This window comes from Mytilus californianus, unplaced genomic scaffold (genome assembly GCF_021869535.1).
Source record: "Mytilus californianus isolate M0D057914Y unplaced genomic scaffold, xbMytCali1.0.p SCAF_10, whole genome shotgun sequence".
Lineage (NCBI taxonomy): Eukaryota > Metazoa > Mollusca > Bivalvia > Mytilida > Mytilidae > Mytilus > Mytilus californianus.
In genome coordinates, this window is record NW_026262582.1 from 7,576,742 (window position 1) to 7,599,583 (window position 22,842).

Here is a 22,842-nt window from a genome sequence, read left to right on the forward strand (position 1 = left end):
ATATAATGACACCATCTTAATTATTCTAGTTTTAATAAGAATCACTTAATCTAAGCAAATAAAAGACTTAATTTACAAGAATGCATTTTATTTTATTGACTTAAATATTTTTTTTTAAATGTTTTAATATGTTAATACTATAATGCTTAATTTATGTCATTACTAACAAAGATTGTATTCAATAATTTCAAATGTTTCCTAGCTACAACAAAATAGAGCATGTTAAACCGTTGGAAAATAAATGAGAATAGCAATGTTATACATATCAATAATAAAACAAAGGACCAAGTCGAATTGTAAGGCCAAATTAAATAGTAATTTGTACATCAATAATTATAAGTCAATTGTTCTACCTAGCTTTCTGATAAACATGTAGTGTGGATTGTTTCAAGTTTATGACCAGTAAGAAGTAGATTGTATATGATTTTATAGTTAGTATTCTAACGATGCTATTAATTTTAAAATGATTGATTCCATGTCATTTTGCTTTGAAAAGTTTATTATTTAGTACACAGAGAAATGTGAAACCTTGAGTTGTTTTTTACGTTTTGGTCGGGTTGTTGTTTCTTTGACATAATCCCTGTGTCCATAAAGTTATATTAAAACGAAATCTGTTTTTAAACAGCTGGTAGTATGTTTGTGTTTGACTGTATATTAAAATGATAACTACACATTTCCATTCGCTTTTAACACAATTGTTCATTTTCTATATATAGACCTCGAGTGTAAAAAGATAGATTGCATTATAGACTTGATTATGAATTTATGATCTGAATTTTGTCACAAATTTAGTCAAGAATAATTATTGAAACAGATAAGCAATCAATTGAATAGATGAGAACTCAGTTTATAATTGATTGTTGAGAAGATAAATACATAATGATCATGGTATTTGGAAAATGTATGTTTTATATATTTCATGTTAATCTAGATGTTTGCATTTTCTATTGTGTATTTTATTCCATACTCTTAGTATGTAATAAAGATGTCAAGAAGACGATTGCCTTTGTAGCCATTATAAATCCAATGTTCATAAAATCTGAACAATTGAATTCTCCTCAAACACTTACTTAGTTTTTTCAATGTCACTCTTTTTTTGGGCAGATGTCCCTTTCATTTTTTTGCATACAGCCTTTTTGGTTGCTCCTTTCAACAAGAGCCTCGGTCAAAGTGTTTAAAGATTGAACTTGATAGTCAACATCACCTGAAAATGAAGTGAAATACAGTTGTGATCTTTTCTTGCAGTTAAGCTGATAAATATATGTAATAAGACATATTAAGCACCGTTATGAAAGTTCTTACAACTTAAAAAAATGTCTTACAGATTGGCAAAGCGACATGTATATGATTCACAGTAGACATATGATTTCAAAAGATACAGTTATATACCAAGGGATCATAAACTCAAGCATGAACAATATTATGGGCACCACATAATAAACTGGATCTGCTAACCAATATAGATAACCTGAGACCACCCTAGTTTTTTATGGGGTTTATGTTGCTCAGTTTTATTTTTTCTATATTGAATTATAATGATTGCATTTTTGACTTTCCATCATTTTTTTTAATTTTTTTGCTCAGCTTTGTCAGTTTGTTCTCCAAATTTCAGTTTGATTGTTCCTTTCGACCCATTCACCATTCCTTACCTTCTAATCAATCAATGCTTAAAAAAACACGAGATCATCAATTTATGTGTTTTAACCAGCATAAACTGTTTTCTTTGAGAATCAAGTGTATTCACTAAAGTCTTACCGTTTGTTAACATGGACCAGGCTGATGTGATCGGTGGCACTATGTTTGTTGGTTTCGGAATCAAATTGACTAGTCTTGAAAGTTCCTTTCGATTTTGTTGAGTAGTATTTGATTTCCCTATTGTCAAGTAATCACCTATCTGGTGAACTGACATTCTGTCTGGTCCCTGGACTCTGGCCGTGATTTCATCTCCCTTCACCATATAAATCATTCTTTTCTCCGTTTTGTTTGTTTTCATTGACTGTAGTCTACTTCTCACAGGTCTAATGTCTTTTTAAAATAAATTGGAAAATAATCATGAACCCTTATGATAAGATTAATGAGAAACTTAAAATTGTGTTTTTGTTAGCCTATTAAAAGAAATCAATGACTTGAATTATTTAAGGCACAATGTAAAAATAAATGATACAGGGAGCTTCTAAATGTATAAAATTACCAAGTAAATATCAAACTAGTATATGTATAGGTTGTTACTAAACAGATAAAAGCCATTCCTGAAAATGTGAAGGTACAGTCATCACACAGGACATTTAGCTTTGTTATTCATAAAAAGTAATTGGAAAGACAATAATAAAACAAGTAATGATTCATATCCAAATCCATGAAGTGCTAAATATAATGATTGTTGAGGTGAAATATAGATTGTTGGTGATCATGGTATACAAATGATCAAAAAAATATAATGTACATACTTGCAATCCTAAACTCCTCAAAAGAAGTAATCTCATTCCAATCCGTCGTCTCACTTGTACCTGTTGAGATAAGAGTATTATTCAGGATAATTGATAAGAAACCAATCAAAACACAATTACTTTAATCATAAAATGTAATCCTAGTTATCTTTGGTAATTAATTCCTGGTGGTTGCATTGATTTTGTGTACAAAATAACTACATAATATCAATGTCTTGATCATTATGATACCATTTTTAGAAACAAAGTGACATTTTTCTACCCCAATATCTCCTAAATAAAATTAGGTTGGGGGTTGAGCCAGTCAACTCCAAAGCCTGCCCTGTGAAGAAGTATATTAAAAACTTCAATTGTTTTCTTTATATAAAGTATAACAAAAACTATTATATGCTTCATATTTAAAAATATATCATTCTAAAATAGGAAAATAATTCATTTTGGTCAATTTCCCTACTTTTTTGTCACCTTTTTCAATGTTCATAAATTTAACTATGGCGCCACATCTTGCCCATTCAATTTTGATGAAATTGGCAATATCTTGTTAAGTTGACCACATGTAACCAATTCAATATTTTTGTAAAGTAATCTCAACAGGAAAATGAAATTACTTTTCAATCAAACCTAAGTAGCATTTTTACAAATATCAATAACAAGTTTTAAGTTCAAAAAGAATGATAGTTTCAGTATCATAAAACTTAATGAACTTATCCATCATGATTAAATGCATACATACCACTCTCATCTACATTTTCTGTTGACTTCTAAAAATAGAAGATAAAAATTATAATGATTGTATTAGGAAATCAATTGATTTATCAAAAATTATCTAATAATGATAAGTATAAATTGTCTACATAATCAATTGTAAAAATCCTCTTGACAAAGTAAGAAATTTTAATTGTTTTCTAAGATTTATTTTTTAGACGACTCTGAAAGACAATGCACATTTTTTAATGGTTATTAATATATTGAAATTAATATAACAATATAACATATTCTCCCTGAACCAAGAATGTATATCTAACCTGATCTTCATCTTTTTTCTGGATCTTCGGTTGTCTAACATTATCTACTAATGAAAAGAAATAAAACCATGAACCATTCAAATGTAAATGTTGATATTTTTTTGCAATTTATATTAACATTAATTGTTTCATTTTCTGTTATAAAAGACTAAATAAAACAAATTTTATTTGCGTAAGTGTGTCCAGAGGTTACCATATTTCATATCAACATAAGGTGATCAGAGGTGACAAAATCTGAAATCTACAGAAGGTGACCAGAGGTAACCAAATCCCATGTATGAATAAGATGACCAGATGTAACCAAATCAATTATCTGCATAAGGTGACCAGAGGAAGCCAAATCCGAAATATGCAGAAGATGACCAGATAATTACAATATCTGCATAAACTTAGGTAACCAAAACTTATATTTAAATCAGGTGACCAACAGTAACAAAACCCTATTATATCTTTTAAAAGTGACCAGTAATTACCAGATACCATATCTTGGGAAGATGACCACATGTATCCAAAATTAAGAATTTTGTAAGGAAATTCTAAAAGAATATTGAATTTACTTTTCAATCAAACCTAAGTAGCCGTTTTAACAAAAAATGATAACCAGTTTTATGTTAGAATACAATAATCGTATAAGGAAATCAATTGATTTATCAAAAATATCTACAGAGGATAAGTATCAATTATCAACTGAACATGCTCTTGGCAACGTTTGCAAATTAAATCATTCTCTAACGTTTGTTTTATAGATGATCATGGTAGACAAAGTTCATTCTGTTAATTGTAATAAAATATTAAAAGTAATATTTAATACTTTTCTATATTCTTGTTGAACCCATGATGTATATCAAACCTGTTTTTCTTCTTTTTTCCCTCTCTTTGATTTTCTAGCATGTTCTAAAATGATAAAAAAACACAACATGACCAGTTGTAGGTAAATATTGATGACAAGAAATAACCAAATTCGAATAATACATAGGGTGGCCAGAGATTTCCAATATATGCATGAAATGAACGGAGGTAAACAAATCCAATATCGTCGTAAGGTGACCAGAGGTAAGTAAACACATTCAATATCGTCGTAAGGTGACCAGAGGTAACCAAATTCTATATGTTGTTCAGATGACCAGAGGTTACCATATACCATATCTTGTAAAGTTGACAACATGTAGCCAATTTAAATTTTTATAAGGTTATCCCAAAAGAAAAATGTTTTTTTTAATTAAACCTTAAATGCCATTTCACAAAATTCGTAACAAGTTTAAAGTTTCAATAGAATAATAGTTGCAGTATTATATAGACACAAGGCGCTTATCCATCATAAATAAGAATTATATTTAACAAATTTAATGCATACATACCTCTTTTATCTACATTTTCTAGTGACTGAAAAAGAAGATAAAATATATAATGATTACATTAGGAAATCAATTGATTTATCCAAAATAATATAATGAGGGTAAGTATACATTGACTTAATAATCAACTTTAAATGCTCTTGTCAACGTTTGCAAGTTCAAGCATTTTCTAAGATTTGTTTTTTAAAAGATCAGGATAGACAATGTTCATTCTGTTGAGATCATTAATATTTTAAATGTAATATGCAATACAATTCTATAGTCTTGCTGAACCAGTAATGCATATCAAACCTGTTCTTGTTCTTTTTTCCTTCTCTTCGATTGTCTTACATTTCCTACAAATAATAACAAAAAATAACATGACTTATGTTTTGATGACCAGAGTTAATTAAATCTGAAATCTGCATAAGGTGACCAGAGGTCCTCAAATCCAATATCTGCATAAGGTGACCAGAGGTTCCCAAATCCAATATCTGCATAAGGTGACCAAAGGTCCCCAAATCATATATCTGCATAAGGTGAACAGATATATAACAAATCAAATTTCTTCATAGAGTCACCAGAGGTCCCCAAATCGGAAATCTGCATAAGAAGACCAGAGGTCCTCAAATCCAATATCTGCATAAGGTGACCAGGAACTCTAATCCAATATCTGCATAAGGTGAACAGAGGTCCCAAAATCCAATATCTGCATGAGGTGACCAGATTTATCCAAATCCAATATCTTCATAAGGTGACCAGAGGTCCCCAAATCCAATATTTGCATAAAGTGACCAGAGGTCCTAAAATCCAATATCTGCATAAGGTGACCAGAGGTCCCCAAATCCAATATCTGCATAAGGTGACAAGAGGTTACTAAATCTAGTATCTGCATTAGATGACCAATGGTAATCCGATTCCATATCATGTTAAGATCACTAGAGATAATCTGATACCATATATGATAAAATTGATCACTTATAGCTAATTAAATATTTTTCTAAGTTAATCCAAAGAGAAAAAGAAATTTTTCAATCAAACCTAAGTAGCGATTTTAAAGCTATGGATAACAAGTTGTAAGTTTAAATAGAAATTTAGTTTCAGTATCATATAGACGTAATGAACCTATCCATCATACTAAAAAAATGATAAAATAAATACAAACCACTTTCATCTTCATTTTCTGTTGACTTCTGAAAAAAGAAGTCAAATATTAAATAATCGTATAGGAAATCAACTGATTTATCCAAAGGATCTAATGAAGATACGTATAAATTGACTTCATTATCGGCTCTTGACAACGCAAGCAAATTCAATTATTTTTAAGATTTATTTCTAAATGATCATGGAAGATAATGTACATTTTTTCTGTTCAGTGTTACTTAGATAGTAAATATAATGTTATAGTATTCTATATTTTGAACCAATGATATATACAAACCTGTTCTTCTTTTTTCACCCTCTTCAAATTTCTCACATTTTCTACAAATGATAAAAAAACTCAACATTTAAAAAAGAAATTGTGGTATTATTGCCAATGAGACAACTGTTCACAACAAACCAAATGACACAGAAATTAACAAGTATAAGTCACTGTACGGCCTTCAACAATGAGCAACGTCCATACCGCATAGTCAGTTATTAAAGGCCCGGAAATAAGAAATGTAAAATAATTCAAACGATCATACATCTAAGACTACATATGACCAATTTTTGTAAAATTTAATGACCAGTGAATAACAAAATCCGAAATCTGCAAAAGGTGTCAACTGTCAAGAGAATTCCAATAACAACAGAAAGTGACCAAAGATAACTAAATACAGTATCTGCTTCAGGTGATCAGTGTTAACACAATTCTATATCATTTTAAGGTTGCTTAGGGTACTCAAATACCATATCTGGGAAAGTTGACCATATGCAGCCAATTAAATATACCAAAAATAATTAATTTCAATCAAACCGAAGAAGCCATTTTACAGCTATCGATAACAAGTTTTAAGTTCAAAAAGAATAATAGTTGCAGCATTATATAAACATAGTGTATGTTTTCATCATATTAAAGGTTTGATACAATAAATTAAATGCATACATACCACTTTCATCTACATTTTCTGAGGACTTCTAAACAAAAGAAGATAAACATCTGATATTTGTATTAGTAAATTCAATTTTATTTATCCATAATTATCTTATGAGGATAAGTAAAAATTGACAAAATTTTCAACTGTCAATGCTCTTGGCAATGTTTGCAAGGTCAATGATTTTCAAAGATTTGTTCTTTAACAGATCAGGATAGACAATGATCATTCTGTTGAGTGCTATTAATATTTTAAATGTAATATGCAATACAATTCTATAGCCTTGCTGAACCAGTAATGCATATTAACCTTTTCTTGTTCTTTTTTTCTTCTCTTCGATTGTCTTACGTTTCCTACAAATGATAAAAAACATAACATGACTTATGTTTTGATGACCAAAGGTAACAAAATCCAATATTTACATAGGGTGACCAGAGGTCACCAAATCCAATATTTACATAAGGTGACCAGAGGTCACCAAATCTAATATTAACATTAGGTGACCAGAAGTCACCAAATCCAGTATTTACATAAGATGAACTGAGGTCACCAAATCAAATATATGAATAAGGTGACTAGAAGTTACTCCATTCTAGCATATTAAGGCAAACAGAGGTTAACAAATCCGAACTGGTTAAGATGACCACATGTAATCAACTTAAATATTTGTGTAAGGTAATCAAGAAACAAAAAAAAATGATTAGTTCAATCGAGCCTAAGTGGCCATTTTACCAGAAACGATTGCAAGTTTCAAGTTCAAAAAGAATAATAGTTGCAGCATTATATAAATATAGTGTATGTTTCCATCATATTAAAAGTTTGATACAATGAATTAAATGCATACATACCACTCTCATCTACATTTTCTGAGGACTTCTGAAAAAAGAAGATAAGTATATGATAATTGTATTAGTAAATTCAATTTTATTTATCCAAAAGTATCTTATGAGGATCAGTTTTATTTTATTTAATTATCAACTGTCCGTGCTCTTGGCAATGTTTGAAAGATTAATGATTTTTCTTTAATTTGTTTGTAGATGATCATGAAAGATAATGATCATTGTGTAAAGTTTTATCGGTACATTAAACTTAATGTAATAATATTCTATATTCTTGTTGAATTCATAATGTATATCAAACCTGTTCTTCTTCTTTTTTGTCTTTCTTTGATTGTCTCAAATTTTCTACAAATGATATGAAAAACATCAACTAGTTGTATGCAAATGTTATTTACCAGAGATAACCAAATCTGAAAACTGTATAAGGTGACCAGAGGTAACCAAATCCAATATTAACATAAGGCGACCAGAGGTCACCAAATCCAATATTTCCATAAGATGACCAGAGGTGACCAAATCCAATATATGAATAAGGTGACTAGAAGTTACCCCATTCTAGCATATTAAGGCCAACAGAAGTTAACAAATCCCATTTCTGGCTAAAATGACCACATGATATCAACTTAAATATTTGTGTAAGGTAATCAAGAAACAAAAAAAATTATTAGTTCAATCGAGCCTAAGTGGCCATTTTACCAGAAACGATTGCAAGTTTCAAGTTCAAAAAGAATAATAGTTGCAGCATTATATAAATATAGTGTATGTTTTCATCATATTAAAGGTTTGATACAATAAATTAAATGCATACATACCACTCTGATCTACATTTTTTGAGGACTTCTGAAAAAAGAAGATAAACATATGATAATTGTATTAGTAAATTCAATTTTATTTATCCAAAAGTGTCTTATGAGGATCAGTTTTATTTTATTTAATTATCAACTGTCAGTGTTCTTGGCAATGTTTTAAAGATCAATGATTTTTCTTAAATTTGTTTGTAGATGAGCATGAAAGATAATGATCATTGTGTAAAGTTTTATCAATATATTAAACTTAATGTAATAATATTCTATATTCTTGTTGAATCCATAATGTATATCAAACCTGTTCTTCTTCTTTTTTGTCTTTCTTTGATTGTCTCAAATTTTCTACAAATGATATGAAAAACATCAACTAGTTGTATGCAAATGTTATTTACCAGAGATAACCAAATCTGAAAACTACATAAGGTGACCAGAGGTCACCAAATCCAATATTAACATAAGGTGACCAGAGGTAACCAAATCCAATATATGAATAAGGTGACTAGAAGTTACCCCATTCTAGCATATTAAGGCCAACAGAAGTTAACAAATCCCATTTCTGGCTAAGATGACCACATGATATCAACTTAAATATTTGTGTAAGGTAATCAAGAAACAAAAAAAATTATTAGTTCAATCGAGCCTAAGTGGCCATTTTACCAGAAACGATTGCAAGTTGTAAGTTCAAAAAGAATAATAGTTGCAGCATTATATAAACATAGTGTATGTTTCCATCATATTAACAGTTTGATACAATAAATTAAATGCATACATACCACTCTGATCTACATTTTCTGAGGACTCCTGAAAAAAGAAGATAAGCATATGATAATTGTATTAGTAAATTCAATTTTATTTATCCAAAAATATCTAATGAGGATCAGTATTATTTTTATTTAATTATCAACTGTCAGTGTTTTTGGCAATGTTTGAAAGATCAATGATTTTTCTTAAATTTGTTTGTAGATGATCATGAAAGATAATGATCAATGTGTAAAGTTTATCGGTATATTAAACTTAATGTAATAATATTCTATATTCTTGTTGAATCCATAATGTATACCAAACCTGTTCTTCTTCTTTTTTGTCTTTCTTTGATTGTCTAAAACTTTCTACAAATGAAATGAAAAACATCAACTAGTTGTATGTAAATGTTAATTACCAGAGATAACCAAATCTAAAATATGCATATGGTGACCAGAGGTAACCGAATCCAATATTAACATAAGGTGACCAGAGGTCACCAAATCTGAAATCTGCATTAGGTGACCAGAGGTAACCAAATCCAGTATTTCCATAAGGTGACCAGAGATAACCAAATCTAATATATGAATAAGGTGACCAGAGGTAACCAAACCCGTTATTAACATAAGGTGACCAGAGGTCACCAAATCCAATATATGAATAAGGTGACCAGAAGTAACCCCGTTGTAGTAAGGCAAACAGAGGTTAACAGATCTAATTTGTGGTAAAAATGACCACATGTAATCAAAATTAAATAATTGTGTAAGGTAATCAAGAAACAAAAAATGATTTGTTCAACTAAGCCTAAGTGGCCATTACCAGAAACGATTGCAAGTTTTAAGTTCAAAAAGAATATTAGTTGCAGCATTATATGAACTTTGTGTACATATCTATCATATTAAAGGTTTAATACAATAAATTAAATGCATACAAACCACTCTCAAGGTGACCACAAGTATTCAGATGCAATATCGCGGTAAGGTGAGCAGAGGTAACAAAACCTAATATTTACATTATGTGACAAGAGCTAGCAAATCCAATAAATACATATGGTGACCAGAGGTAACCAAATCCAATATCAGCATAGGTGACTAGATGAACGTATTCCAATATTTACATAAGTTGACCTGAAGTAACCAAATCCGTTATCTTCATTAGGTGACAAGAGGTTACCAAATCAATTATCTGCATAAGGTACACAGAGGTAACCAAATCCTATATATGCGTAAGATGACCAGATGTAACCAAATCCTATATGCGGAAGGTGACCAGTGGTAACAATTCAAATATTTGCAGAAGGTAACCAGAGTTAACCGAATACTATTTTAGCATAAGTTGACCAGATGTAACAAAAGCCGCTATTTGCATAAACTAACAGAGGTAATCAAATCCAATAATTGCATAGGTTGACCAGAGGTAATACAATACTTTTTTGCATAAGATAACCAGAGGTAACCAAATTCAATATTTGCATTAGTTGATCAGAGATAACAAAATCTGAAATCTGCATAAGGTATTATCCATCATATTAATTGATTTAATCAACAAATTAAATGCATACATACCATTCTCATCTAAAATTTGTATGGACTTCTGAAAAAAGAAGATAAAAATATAATAATTGTATAAGGAAATCAATTGATTTATTCAGAAGTATCAAGTGAGAACAAGCATAAATTGACCCGATTTTTAATTGTGAATGTTCTTGACAATTTTTGCAAGTTCGTTAATTTTTTTTAGATGATCAGGAAGAAAATTCGATGGTAAAGTGTTTTCAATGAATAAACATTTAAAATGTTATGCAACAATCATCTGTAGTCTTGATGAACCAATTATAGATATCAAACCTGTTGTTGTTCTTTTTTCCTCTCTTTGAATGTCTAACTTTTTCTAAAAAAAAGAATTAACAAAATCCATGAAGAGAAACTAAAGGTTAATATTTTTAAAGTCAGTACAATTCAGAGTAAAAATATATACTCAAATTATTAAATTGCAATATAAAAAAAGGGTAACCTCTCTGTCAAGTATAGATTACCTTGAACAACACGAACCATTTAGTGCTTTTAAATAAGTGTGGGTGAAACATAAAAAAATTAATAGCTTAACGTGAACTTACTTCTAGCGAAAACTGTGTGAATTATATATATTCATAGGAATTAATTCAGAAGCATGCTTTATTATTTTTTCTGCACGCATTTATGTTTATCTATCATTGATTATAATGTAATGTAAAATTGATACAGGATAGAAATGAAGTTGTGATAAAGATACACGACTTCACAGCAGAGATAATAAATAAGGAAATTGTAATTATTGTGTCAAGCAGAACATTAAGTGAGAACTATAATATGTAAAAGTAGTGGCATATTGACTACACATTGATTATATTTGAAGCGTACAGATTTAGGATAAAGCACACCAAACTAAAAGTTCACAGTATTTTATACATTACCATACATCTGTATATAAGAAACAAAAAAATAAATAAAATCCAACAGCTTATACAATGCAAACAAGAAACTGACAAGTTATATAACAAAATCATTTGAAAAGACAATATTTAAAGAAGACTTAAAAAGTAGTGTGCACTAAGCAAACGGTACCTATGCCAGCGTCATTCTGTATTAATCAACTAAGTCATGAGGGGGAACATTAAACGTCTGCCTTTACCATGTGAGTCTGAATGTGAGAACAACAAATCTTTGGATTTCAAAGATATCTTAGAATAAGTTCATTTAGTGCAATCTATAAAAAATGTAAGAAATATCAACATGAATATATCTACAAAAATTAATAAGTCGACTTCTGTTATGAAATTAAACGCAACTTATAGAATTATTGAACAAATGGAAGAACAATGATCATTCTACAATTTTGTTATATCGCATTTTGTCCTTGCAAATTAAATTGTATTTCATTGTATTACTTTAAAAAAAAAATAGAAATGGTAGAATTTTCTATTGCACTCACCAGGTGGAAAAATTGAGCACAGACTGCATAGTCCTGGAGTCATACACTTTTTGTGGAAATTCCTTTTACAGCATGAACATGCTCTCTGCAATATTTAATAGACATGTTCAAATTCTATGAATTAATGTAGTTATTGCGAAAAATGTTAATATTAGTGAAAGTTCATCAAATTGATATAAAAAAAACCATTTATATTCTAACCTACAATATCACAAGGTTCTGTTAAAAAATTATCAATTTTAACCATAAAACGTATTTAAATAAGCAATAAAAATAATAAAGCACCCTGTTAAGTTGAACATCAACGATCTATAAATGTATATTTACCATGTTAGTTGGTTCTTTAGCACACAAGAAGCATGTAATAACAGCACCTTTTGTTTCTATAGTAAAATAGAAATAGATGTTAACATGAATTAGGAACAACATTCTTCTGCTCCAAATCACAAATTGCAGCAGCTGATAATAAGTCATAAAATTGAAAATGTTTACACTTGGTTGATGTTATTTTTTACGTTCCTTCCCGTAGATGGTAATTATGATGGTGATGCTCATTGATGACAGCGGCAGTTTATATGAAGAAGACAATCGCATAAATATATCGGCTAACTTAATTAGACCTACAAAAACTAGTTGATTTTTAAACATCTACTTTCCATGTTTATATTTCCATTAATAAGATCGTAATATTTGACAACAACACATTATCATACATATATAAGACATGGAATATCATAAAAATAAGTACAGTTTGAGCTGTAGAAAAAAGAGAGAAATTATTACAGAAAACAACCGGAATTATTAAGCTATTATTTCCAAACTACATTTTTAAGTATAACATATCAATAATGAATAATACATTAAAGAAACATAAATACATCATTTATAGCGTAAAGAAATTTGGTCAGAAACAATAGATAAAATTAAAAACAAATCATCAATGAATTGAGATAAACATCAAAGAAAAGGATTTCAAACACATTATTGAACATGTTAAAATTCATATTCCCTTTTTATTAGATTCACTTATTGTCTAGCAAGAAGATATTAAGTATTTACATAACATACGGTACTATTAGTAAATGCTTTTATTCTATTGATTACTTACGCACAGCTTGAACAATTTCACTGCCAATTGTGAATCTTTCAGCTTGGACGTTTAATTCCAAAGATGTATCTGTCTTACTTAGGTATCGGTCGAGGAACTAAAAAAATAATTCTTAAATGTACACATTGTTTTGTAAATTTTCTATGGCCTGTTCAAAACTGATTGTTTAAATTACTGAAATGATTCATGTAGGCCTAATAATGATATAAAAATGTTTTTTTTACAAAAGGTAAATTAAAAGTACCACATATTTATTTGTTTTTCTTTCCATTACATTTAAAGTAATTTATGCAAATCATAGATTTGGTTAAATTTCACACAACCTTTGTGCTTTGCGGATTTTACTGAAATAGTTTACATGATATATATTCCAAGTTATTGTTTACACATATTTAAATAAACAGGTTTGGGAAACAAGTTGTTTACAACTTACAACAATATTTTGTTCATCTTGTTTGTACGATTCTGCCTTTTTTTCAAAATCAACAAGGGTGTCTTTTACGTGCAAAATTGTGATCTTTATTAGTATATATATATCATTGATTTAAGATTCAAGCTTCAATTGAACTTTCATTTATTAACTCTCAATTCATACATGCAAAGCCAAATGTTTTATGTACCTTCAAACAATAAACACCACATGAGCTAAAATCATTTTGCAGAGGATACCCAACTGCTGTACAGATTGTCCATGTACCAAGATCTCTGCTTTTAGTGAAGTAGCTACATAATATAATATGAAAAGAAAAATGTGTTACTTAAAATTGATATATATTAAAAAGTCAAGCTGGCTATAGCCATAATGCCAGCCATTGCCTTACCCCGGACTGTATCATAGAACTTACATGTCTAGCTAGATGTATGATACTTAAGGAGATATTGCACATTCCATAGAAAACCGTTCATTTGACCAACTTTTTTAATGTAGGAAAAAAAATAATTGCAGCTGTTTTAAAGTTGATATCAACAACGTTTGGAAAAAAATAACTGGTCTTCAGTTCTTACTGCTATATTCAATTTACAAAGCTGTGCAATCAATAATACAATTATAGTTCAATTCCAGTATCAATCAGAAGTAATTTTCATTTTAGATTAACAAATTATATTTCTCTAGATTTGTCCTTATAACTTGTGACTCACTTCTGAAAATTTCAGAATTATAAACTTTTTTTTAAGTATATATATCAAACACAGAAATAAAAATTTACTTTGAAACAAATCACATGCATTAAAGCAATAAACGACTGTCATGTAACTACAGTTTCAATCATACTTGAAATTCTTTTCATATGTTCTCAATTTCTTTGATATTTTGAGCGGGTCCATAATTGTCACAATATGGTGTTGGACATCCATAACCTGAAACAAAAATTATTCTCTCTTTTTAATTTCACATACTTAAATCTGTTTACATTAACATTTATAAAAAAATAAATATTTTGCTTAATTACTGGTTGTTGCTCAATGTTCAGAAGCAAATATTTGATAATATTCTATACGAAGAAGCCAATATTTTATATCTGATATTTCTTTTCTAACTATCATTTCCATGCAGTATAAATGCTTTCATATAAATGAGTGCAAAATCAGTTGGAAAAATGTATGAGAAAATATATATATTAAGTCAAGTAAGTTGAATTAAGTTATAGAAGAACAACTAACATGACTAAAAACTCAACGAAATGTCTGAAATGCTGTTCTTGCAACTCATTTTTCTATCAACTTATAACCTCATGGAAAAATGCCTGAATAGTGTAATTAATAACATTAATTGAGCAAATAAACCTACCACAGCAACCCAATGACACTTCCCGTCATTAATGCACCCAATGACAGTGTCATACTGTTGTATATCGTCCTAAAAAAGTATTGTAAAATGTTATTATTAACTTGCAAACTGATAAAAAAAAGACCGATGAAACATTAAATACATTTTATAAACAGCAATATAATACCATACACAATACAATATTTAGCATATTGTTTTATTATTTATCATTTGATAATTTACATATATCATCAATATGTTAGAATGTCTTATTATTTTGTTAAAACGTGAAAGGCGAATTGGTAATATCCAGCTTTTAGCTGTAAAAAAAGTAATCTATGTGTAAATCAAAAGCACTTATATAAAAAGAGTTTATAACAGATGATTATATAGTATTATACCTTTTTAAACCAAGTTACGCTTTTCCTCCCTTCAAAAATTGAGGTCAGAATCAGACAATCTGCACGGGACACTTTCTGGAAAATGGAAATATGTATAAAACAAATTGTGTGACAAGAACATTGGATTTATTTAACTGTTTCTATTACATCGGAACGTGAAATTATATAAGGTTTTTCTTGCCTGGTTCAATACTTCTTCAAAGTCAGTATGAAATTACCCATCAAAAATACGAGGAATAAAAGTAAATTCATTTTTCTCATAGTTAATGAGTTGTGCATATATTTCCTTAACGACAATTCCAAATGGGATATAACTCTTATAAGGAATATCCAGATAGCTTCGGTTAAATAATATATGACATCATAAGGGTGTAACGAGTAATTGAGTAAACTAATAAAATATCGCAGTAGATGTATCTACACGCAAAATCGAGATTGGGGAGGTAACTCTATTAATGAGAGTAAAAAGTCTTCGTTAGGGCAATGGCGAAAGCTCATAAGCTGTACGATATCATATAAAACAAAGTCAAAGCTACATCTGTTAAAAATAATAGCTCAACTTAAAAAAGGCGAACAAAATATAAATAATAATATCAAAATAATGATAATAATTATAATCCTTAAGTAAAGCTAAAAGTCTTTCAACCGAAAGGTAGAAAGACCTTAAATTATATAAAAGGGAAAAAATAAAAGATGATTTAGTGGAACAAATATTTCATTCTCTGCAAAAAGGGTGGTGGGTGCGAAAGTAACTTTTACAATACACAGTTTACTTTGGTGAAATTGGAAATGAATAAAAAATGCATAAAACAAGTTTAGAATGATAATTCAGATACCCTTAATGGAGGAATGGATCATGTAGAAACAGCGAAATTAAATGAATTGATCCTGGAAGTTACAAAAAAATAAGCATGCTTTAAAGTAGCCGATGAAAAAATCAGTCAACTCTAAAATAAATGCACTGAAATATGATAAAACGGTTATTAAATAAATACTTTTAATTCGTTTACCTGTACACACTGATCCGTCCGTTTTTGCAGTACACTACAATAAAGATTAATTATCTGAAAAAAAAAGAAAATGATAAGGTCAGATCTTTTCAATCAGTATGATACAAAGGAAACCATCAACAAAACTAAATATCACAAAGTTGAAGACATACAAGTTTGATCAAGATAACACATAACATAAAGTACCATGATTATGTTATCAGTTTAAGACAGATTATTTAAAAAAATCCTTGTACATTTTATAGAACTAAATAAAATCAAAAGACCTCCAAAAACCTGAATGACTTACCTGCATTTTTTTTGTTGTTAAATCTTTCATCAATGATTATTTCTGCTTTTCAATGGAAATAAAGTAGTGCTTACATTGTCAAATTGGTATTTAATTTTTTTTGGTATCTGTCATATTTTCTTCAATGGCAAAACAATGCATTTTAAACCAATATGCTATTAAGCCATAGTGACTATATTTCTTGGCATAAAAGAAAACACAATTACTTACAGGCCAGTAACTCTTTAAGGGGTCACAAAAATTAGCAATTTAGTGGCATCAACCAAACAATGGGTAGTTTTATTTGTCTGAAAATGCTTTACCTAATGAACCTTTTCACCAATGTCAGATTTAATTTTATTTTAGATACCCTAAGGATGATTAAGCTTACGTTTGGTTGGAATTGGTTCAGTAGTTTCAGAGGAGAGTTCAAGATCTTTGAAAACGTTTAACCTTTATTACATAAATTAAACCATTAGTACTGTTACCTGATCATTCAACTCCTCCTCAATTTTTAAGCTCATTTAATCCGATACGTAAAGAACATTCCCATACACCGTACCAAACTTTTCGTCAGCATTTCCTTTCCATGAATCCCATATAGTTTCCAAAAATGCTTTAAATAAATAATCATTTTTAACAATCAAAGTAATACAAATAATAATACCTGAAACAAATGACATCAATTAAGTTTCTTTTAAATTTTGGAATTCTACGAAAACAGAAGTGCAATCTTGTTTAGCACAGAAGATCACAATATTTGGGTAGGGTGACCAGAAGTAGCCGCAGTCAATATTATATAAACAATAGGTGCCATATTATTTAAGTCTATAACCGTTTAAATTGCAAAGAGGTAATAAAGGTTTACAAGTTACAGAATGACATGAGGTAATTAATATCAACATATGTGTAGGGTTAGCAGAGTAAGTCAGAAACTATGTAGGGTGACCAGAGGTCAACCAAAGTCACTATCAGTGAAGGGCGACAAGATGTAACCAGTCAATATATTTGTAAGGTAAGCGAATGTTAAGTAAGACAATATGCGTAGGGTGACCAGATTTAATCAAAGAATATATATCTGTTTAAATGTCGCAGAGCTGGCCAAAGTTCATAACTTTGTCACCTGACTAAAGTTAACTAAGTCAATATATGTGTAAGATGACCACAGGTTACAAAAGTCAATTACTATGTAAGGTGACCAAATGTAGAGAAAGTCAATAAATGGGAAGGAGTGACCAGAGGGCACCAGTCCATAAATCTGTAGGGGACAAATGTAACCCAAATCTGTATATGTGTGAACTGCCTACAAGTTAACAAGTTTGATAATTGTGCGGGGGTAACTCAGGTCAATAACTTAGTAGGAAAAGAGGTTATAAAGTCATTTTATGTGAAGGGTGACCAGAGGCAACCTAAGTCAATATATGAGTAGGGTGACCAGAGATAACCGAAGTTAATATCTGTGTTAGGTGACCAGAGGTAACCAAAGTTAATATATGTGAAAGGTGACCAGAGGGCACCAGTCAATAAATCTCTATGGCGACCAGATGTAATCTTTAATCAAAATCTATATCTATGTAAACTGCCGACAGCAAACGAAAGACAATATCTGTCACGTGTATGGCGTTAGGAAGTAACCAGTTTCAATATATATGAAGGGTGACCAAAGGTAACCATTGTTTAATCTGGAAGATATGATTTTAGTATGCACACAATTACTGCACAGAGTTTGGTAATTTTAATTTTCCAACGAAAGAAAGAGGTAGGGCCAATATGCCGAGGATTTTTTTTCACAGAAGGGCCAATTTCAAAAAGTGCCGACAGAATAAAATTTACTATAAAAACAAAAAATAAAAATGCTTTTTGATCAATATCTCGATTAACATATAGTACGATATGTGTGATCAATAGTTAATTTAACCCTAAAAAATGATGAAAATCCAATATCCGGATTTTAGGGTGTTTTTATGTGGAAAAAACAGGGAATCCCCCAAGAAGGACATTTCAAACCAAAAAAAAGTTATGCTTTTTATGACTGTTGTTATTCATACTACTTTTTACTTCAAAAATGAAATTGGTTTAGTGTGTCCTTATTACATAAAAAAACAACTTTTTAAAGAAAAAATTGTAACATCGATAAATTGTACCGATATACCTTCTAAATAAGAGTCATAATGATCAGAATCGCCGTAGCTCCACCATTAGAGCACAGAACTACTAATAAATGATGAATTTGAAGAAAGGGTTCGAACCTCGCTCAGAACCTTTGCATTTTTTTGTGTTGTTATATTAAATTTTAAAGTTTCTATCATATTTTTTCGGATGTTTGCTTGACTCATAGAGTCATTCTGGTTCTTTTGACTATTCAGTTAGTTTACTAGTATATAATTTTACGTGTATCAAAGAAAAATAATGTATCGCTTATTGTGTGCAATCCTATGACTGTCCATACTCTTGAATTACTTTCTATTCATGTGTTTACATTATTACGTATATCCAAGGGACAACTGCCGTCAAATTGATGTAGGTGCCTGTACATAACCAATAACACGAGAATTAATTCTATAGAAATTAAGCCTACATGTTGCGGGTGTAATATACACATAACTTAAAATAAGGCCATTGTATACAAGTTTCATAACAACAAAAAACAATTCGCCGAAACCTTTTTTGAACATGGTATTATATGTAACAAATGCAGTCAACAACAATTTTGTCGCCAAATCACAAACTGTAAAGATACTAGTACTGAAATTTTTACCACCTTCTATACACGAGTACCTTACTCATCAGAAAAATAAAACAACATAACAGAACAAATCAATTACACTACAAATCGCGATTGTAGGTAAAACATCAAGAAGCTGTTGCATCTGTATCACAACGAAGGGCCGATTTGTTAAAATTACAGAAAAGGCAATAAAACATGAAGTAGTAACACAGGGTGATCTATGACCAACTGATGTAAGATGTTCTCCGGTTTTAATTTTATATACATGTACATGTATTTTCTTGTCTTATCTTATAGACGATAAAACCTTAAAAGACCAGGACAAATACAGATATACATATTCAGAATGAGAAAATTACGATTTGAATTAGTTCGATATTATTTGGCTCCTTGACAATTTACATGGTATGGCACCTCGCATAAAGGATGTTAATAATAAAATAAAACCAATATTAAAAAAACAATAGTCTTGGCCTTGTTTTTGTAGGAATACCTGTTCAAGGTATGAAAATAAATAATGTGACGTATTTTCTTGTACTATAATTAGCATCTATCGGGCTATTTAAAACATTATTTACCTATCTTATCGAATGAAACAAATCTCCGGCAAATTGGCCCTCCCTCTTTATTTTTTTGGATTCCTAGCAGTTTTATGTTATGGTTTACGTCTACTTTGAAATTTAATTGTAATTTTATTTATTTCATATCGGTTCAGAATAAGATTCTCTTATTGGATAAAAAGGGGTAATATGACATTCATTATTTTTCAGTAATAAATTCCATCCTTCATTAACAGAACAAAACGGACCATAAAACTGGTCGTTAACGAACTTTTACATGAGAATGACAGGTGGGCGTGGTTTCCGTCTGATAATGACCGTTGAGGCGTGGTTTCTCTGTAAATGACCGTTGGGGCGTGGTTTCACTGTTAATGACCAATGGGGCGTGGTTTCTCTGTTTAGAGAGATTTATCCATTTTTAAAACATGTTCCTTTCTTTAATATTATATTTAATTTGTTGAATTGTTTATTATTTGTTTTTGTTAATAATAAAATTAAAGAGAACTGGATTAAGTATTTATATACTGAAAAATTGCACTAAAATGAATGGGAGTATTCCTACAACTGGTCTTCACTCTCTGCCATACAAATCGTACGTCAACTACTCGAGTTCGCTTTAGGCATTTTGAATTAATGAAAATTTTCAAAACATAGTTCCTCAATGAAATAAACATAACAGTTCTTCAAAAAAAACTGGTCATTATCATGATACATGGACTGCCCGTAGGACAGTAATATTGACTATGACAGCGATAATGACCTCGCCTTCGCGTCATTATCGCTACCTTAGTCAATACCACTGTCCTGTGAGCGGTCCAACTATTATATAAATATTAAATCCTGAATTAAAAGGATTAAGTCGATTAGAATGTGACCTTACTCTTAATACTGTTCAATGGCATTTTAATATAATTACACCAACTATATATAGCTAACAACATTACAAATGTCTACATTCATAAATACATATAAATATGTTACTGGTTGAGTTGACAAATAAAACTGTAAGATCAGCATAACATCAGAAGAAACCTTCTCAAGCTCAAGAGATAAATCATTGAAAAATATTATTAAAAGTAAATGTCATAATATGGAACCTTCTGGTACTCTTGATCAAACCTCTAAAGTAGGTAAATCCCTAACTTTGTATTGTGTAACTTTTGTCTTCCGTTTGTAAGGTGGCACTAGATCAATAGCATTTCCTTTCTTCTTGAAGATAAATATAGAATTGATTTAAAAACTTACCTTTACTTCTTTCTTTTATGACAGCTAACATTATCCTTAAAAAATATTAAAATACAGTTCATCCATTGCTTAAGTTATCTTAACATTATCAATATCATCAACTACATGTATAAGATTAGGCCGTGTTCACATTGACTTAAACTCGGTGTTGTGTTAGTGTAACTCACACATTAACTAAACATAATTGCGTTCCCATTGATAAAACTTAATGTTTACATGAAGATTTAATCAAGACTCATCTATCATCTTTGCCGAACACATAGTTCATTTGAAAAGGTCTTCCTGAATCGATCAGACGTACACACTGACAGAAATATTTGCCACTGGTTTTTATACTCAAACAGCGATTCACTTATAAATGCATTACTGAAAAAGGGGGAGGTTAATTGTTTGTTTGTGTAGTATCTGAGACTCGTTAAAATACTATTAGAAATAATAAAAAAACCATTCTCCCCTCCCTTTGACAAATACTCCTTGGATAAAAAAAAATAGCACTTGAAACAAACAGAAGAGATAGAAATGCAGTGATCCTTAACATAGCAATTCTTTTTCTTCGTCTGTAAGCACGCTAATGGCAATCCTACGTTTTTAATGCGTAATCGAGACATCTTTAAACTACTGCAAATCATCCAAAATGACTTTCTTAAAGGAGCAACCACTTTACTTCAAAAAAAAGGGAGAGGGGTTCTGAGTTCTCGCGCGAAAGTTTATAATTAGTTTTTTTTCGATGGTACCAATTTATATAATATTTAACATGTTTAACACTATAATGTATGGGAAAACGTTTGATTCAGAATATTTGTTTATTCTATAATTGTCTGAATGTCTCAATTTTTTTTTAAATCTAATTGTGGAAAAATCCCCCCCCCCTTTTTTTAAAGTCAAGTGGTCGTTTATTAACTGTAGAAAAGTTGTTCGAAAATTTGAATTCGGTTCTACGTAATGAACATTTAAATGACATATAGTTTACGAGTGTGAACAAATCTTATGTACATGTAACTAAACAAGGTGTATAGATGTGAACAAATTTAATGTGAAACTAGCGTACATTACATTAAACCAAATGTAAACATGTTTACTGTACACGACGTTTGGTGTGAACACGGCCTTAGTGAATTATTTATTTTGTGAATTTTTTGTATATCTACTTCTACTTAGAGTCTTAGGGTGAATATATCCTTCTAGTCTGTGATTCGAACATTTAAAAAAAACGTGTCATCACAAATGACAAATCATGCAAAATGGATGAAACAATTATTTTGCTTTGAATGACTTAATTAAACTTAATATGCTTAAGTTTGTGTTATTCATTGTATTCAATTGCTCGGTATGTTAATTTTACTTACAGATAATACAGACGGTGACAGGCTCTATGGTGTATTGCTAAATAGAAAGATGAATTGTCTATTTTAAGCTTTCTATTTTTAGACATGTGTTAGAACTACAATATTACTACACACAAGAGCACTATTTATAGGGTGACCAGTGGGCACCGTTCAGCGTAACTATTATCC

The 22,842-nt window shown here is 29.9% G+C and overlaps 1 protein-coding gene across 1 annotated transcript; it reads right to left on the reverse strand.

The window, feature by feature from the left end:
• Positions 1–1,860: 1,860 nt before the first annotated feature.
• Positions 1,861–22,842, reverse strand: LOC127718660 (uncharacterized). The gene is made up of 28 exons (XM_052224711.1): positions 22,675–22,842; positions 21,329–21,363; positions 17,284–17,411; positions 16,528–16,581; positions 15,518–15,592; positions 15,138–15,206; positions 14,622–14,707; positions 13,969–14,071; positions 13,349–13,445; positions 12,568–12,623; positions 12,197–12,325; positions 11,118–11,150; positions 10,836–10,863; positions 9,595–9,638; positions 9,303–9,330; positions 8,828–8,871; positions 7,733–7,760; positions 7,194–7,237; positions 6,900–6,927; positions 6,248–6,288; positions 5,972–5,999; positions 5,119–5,162; positions 4,831–4,855; positions 4,323–4,366; positions 3,473–3,519; positions 3,181–3,208; positions 2,448–2,507; positions 1,861–2,025 (listed from the first exon to the last, which is right to left on the reverse strand). The coding sequence occupies exons 3-25, from the start codon at positions 17,317–17,319 to the stop codon at positions 3,517–3,519; spliced, it is 1,167 nt and encodes a 388-aa protein (XP_052080671.1). The 5' UTR covers positions 17,320–17,411; positions 21,329–21,363; positions 22,675–22,842; the 3' UTR covers positions 1,861–2,025; positions 2,448–2,507; positions 3,181–3,208; positions 3,473–3,516.

Excerpts from the sequence above, each read along its gene's own strand:
- LOC127718660 (XM_052224711.1), bottom strand. The coding sequence starts at position 17,319 with ATGAGCTTAAAAATTGAGGAGGAGTTGAATGATCAG. Across the intron at positions 15,593-16,527 it reads GGACGGATCAGTGTGTACAG|AAAGTGTCCCGTGCAGATTG; the intron begins GTAAACGAATTA and ends TCCATTTTCCAG. Across the intron at positions 12,624-13,348 it reads TGAAATTGTTCAAGCTGTGC|AAACAAAAGGTGCTGTTATT; the intron begins GTAAGTAATCAA and ends ATTTTACTATAG.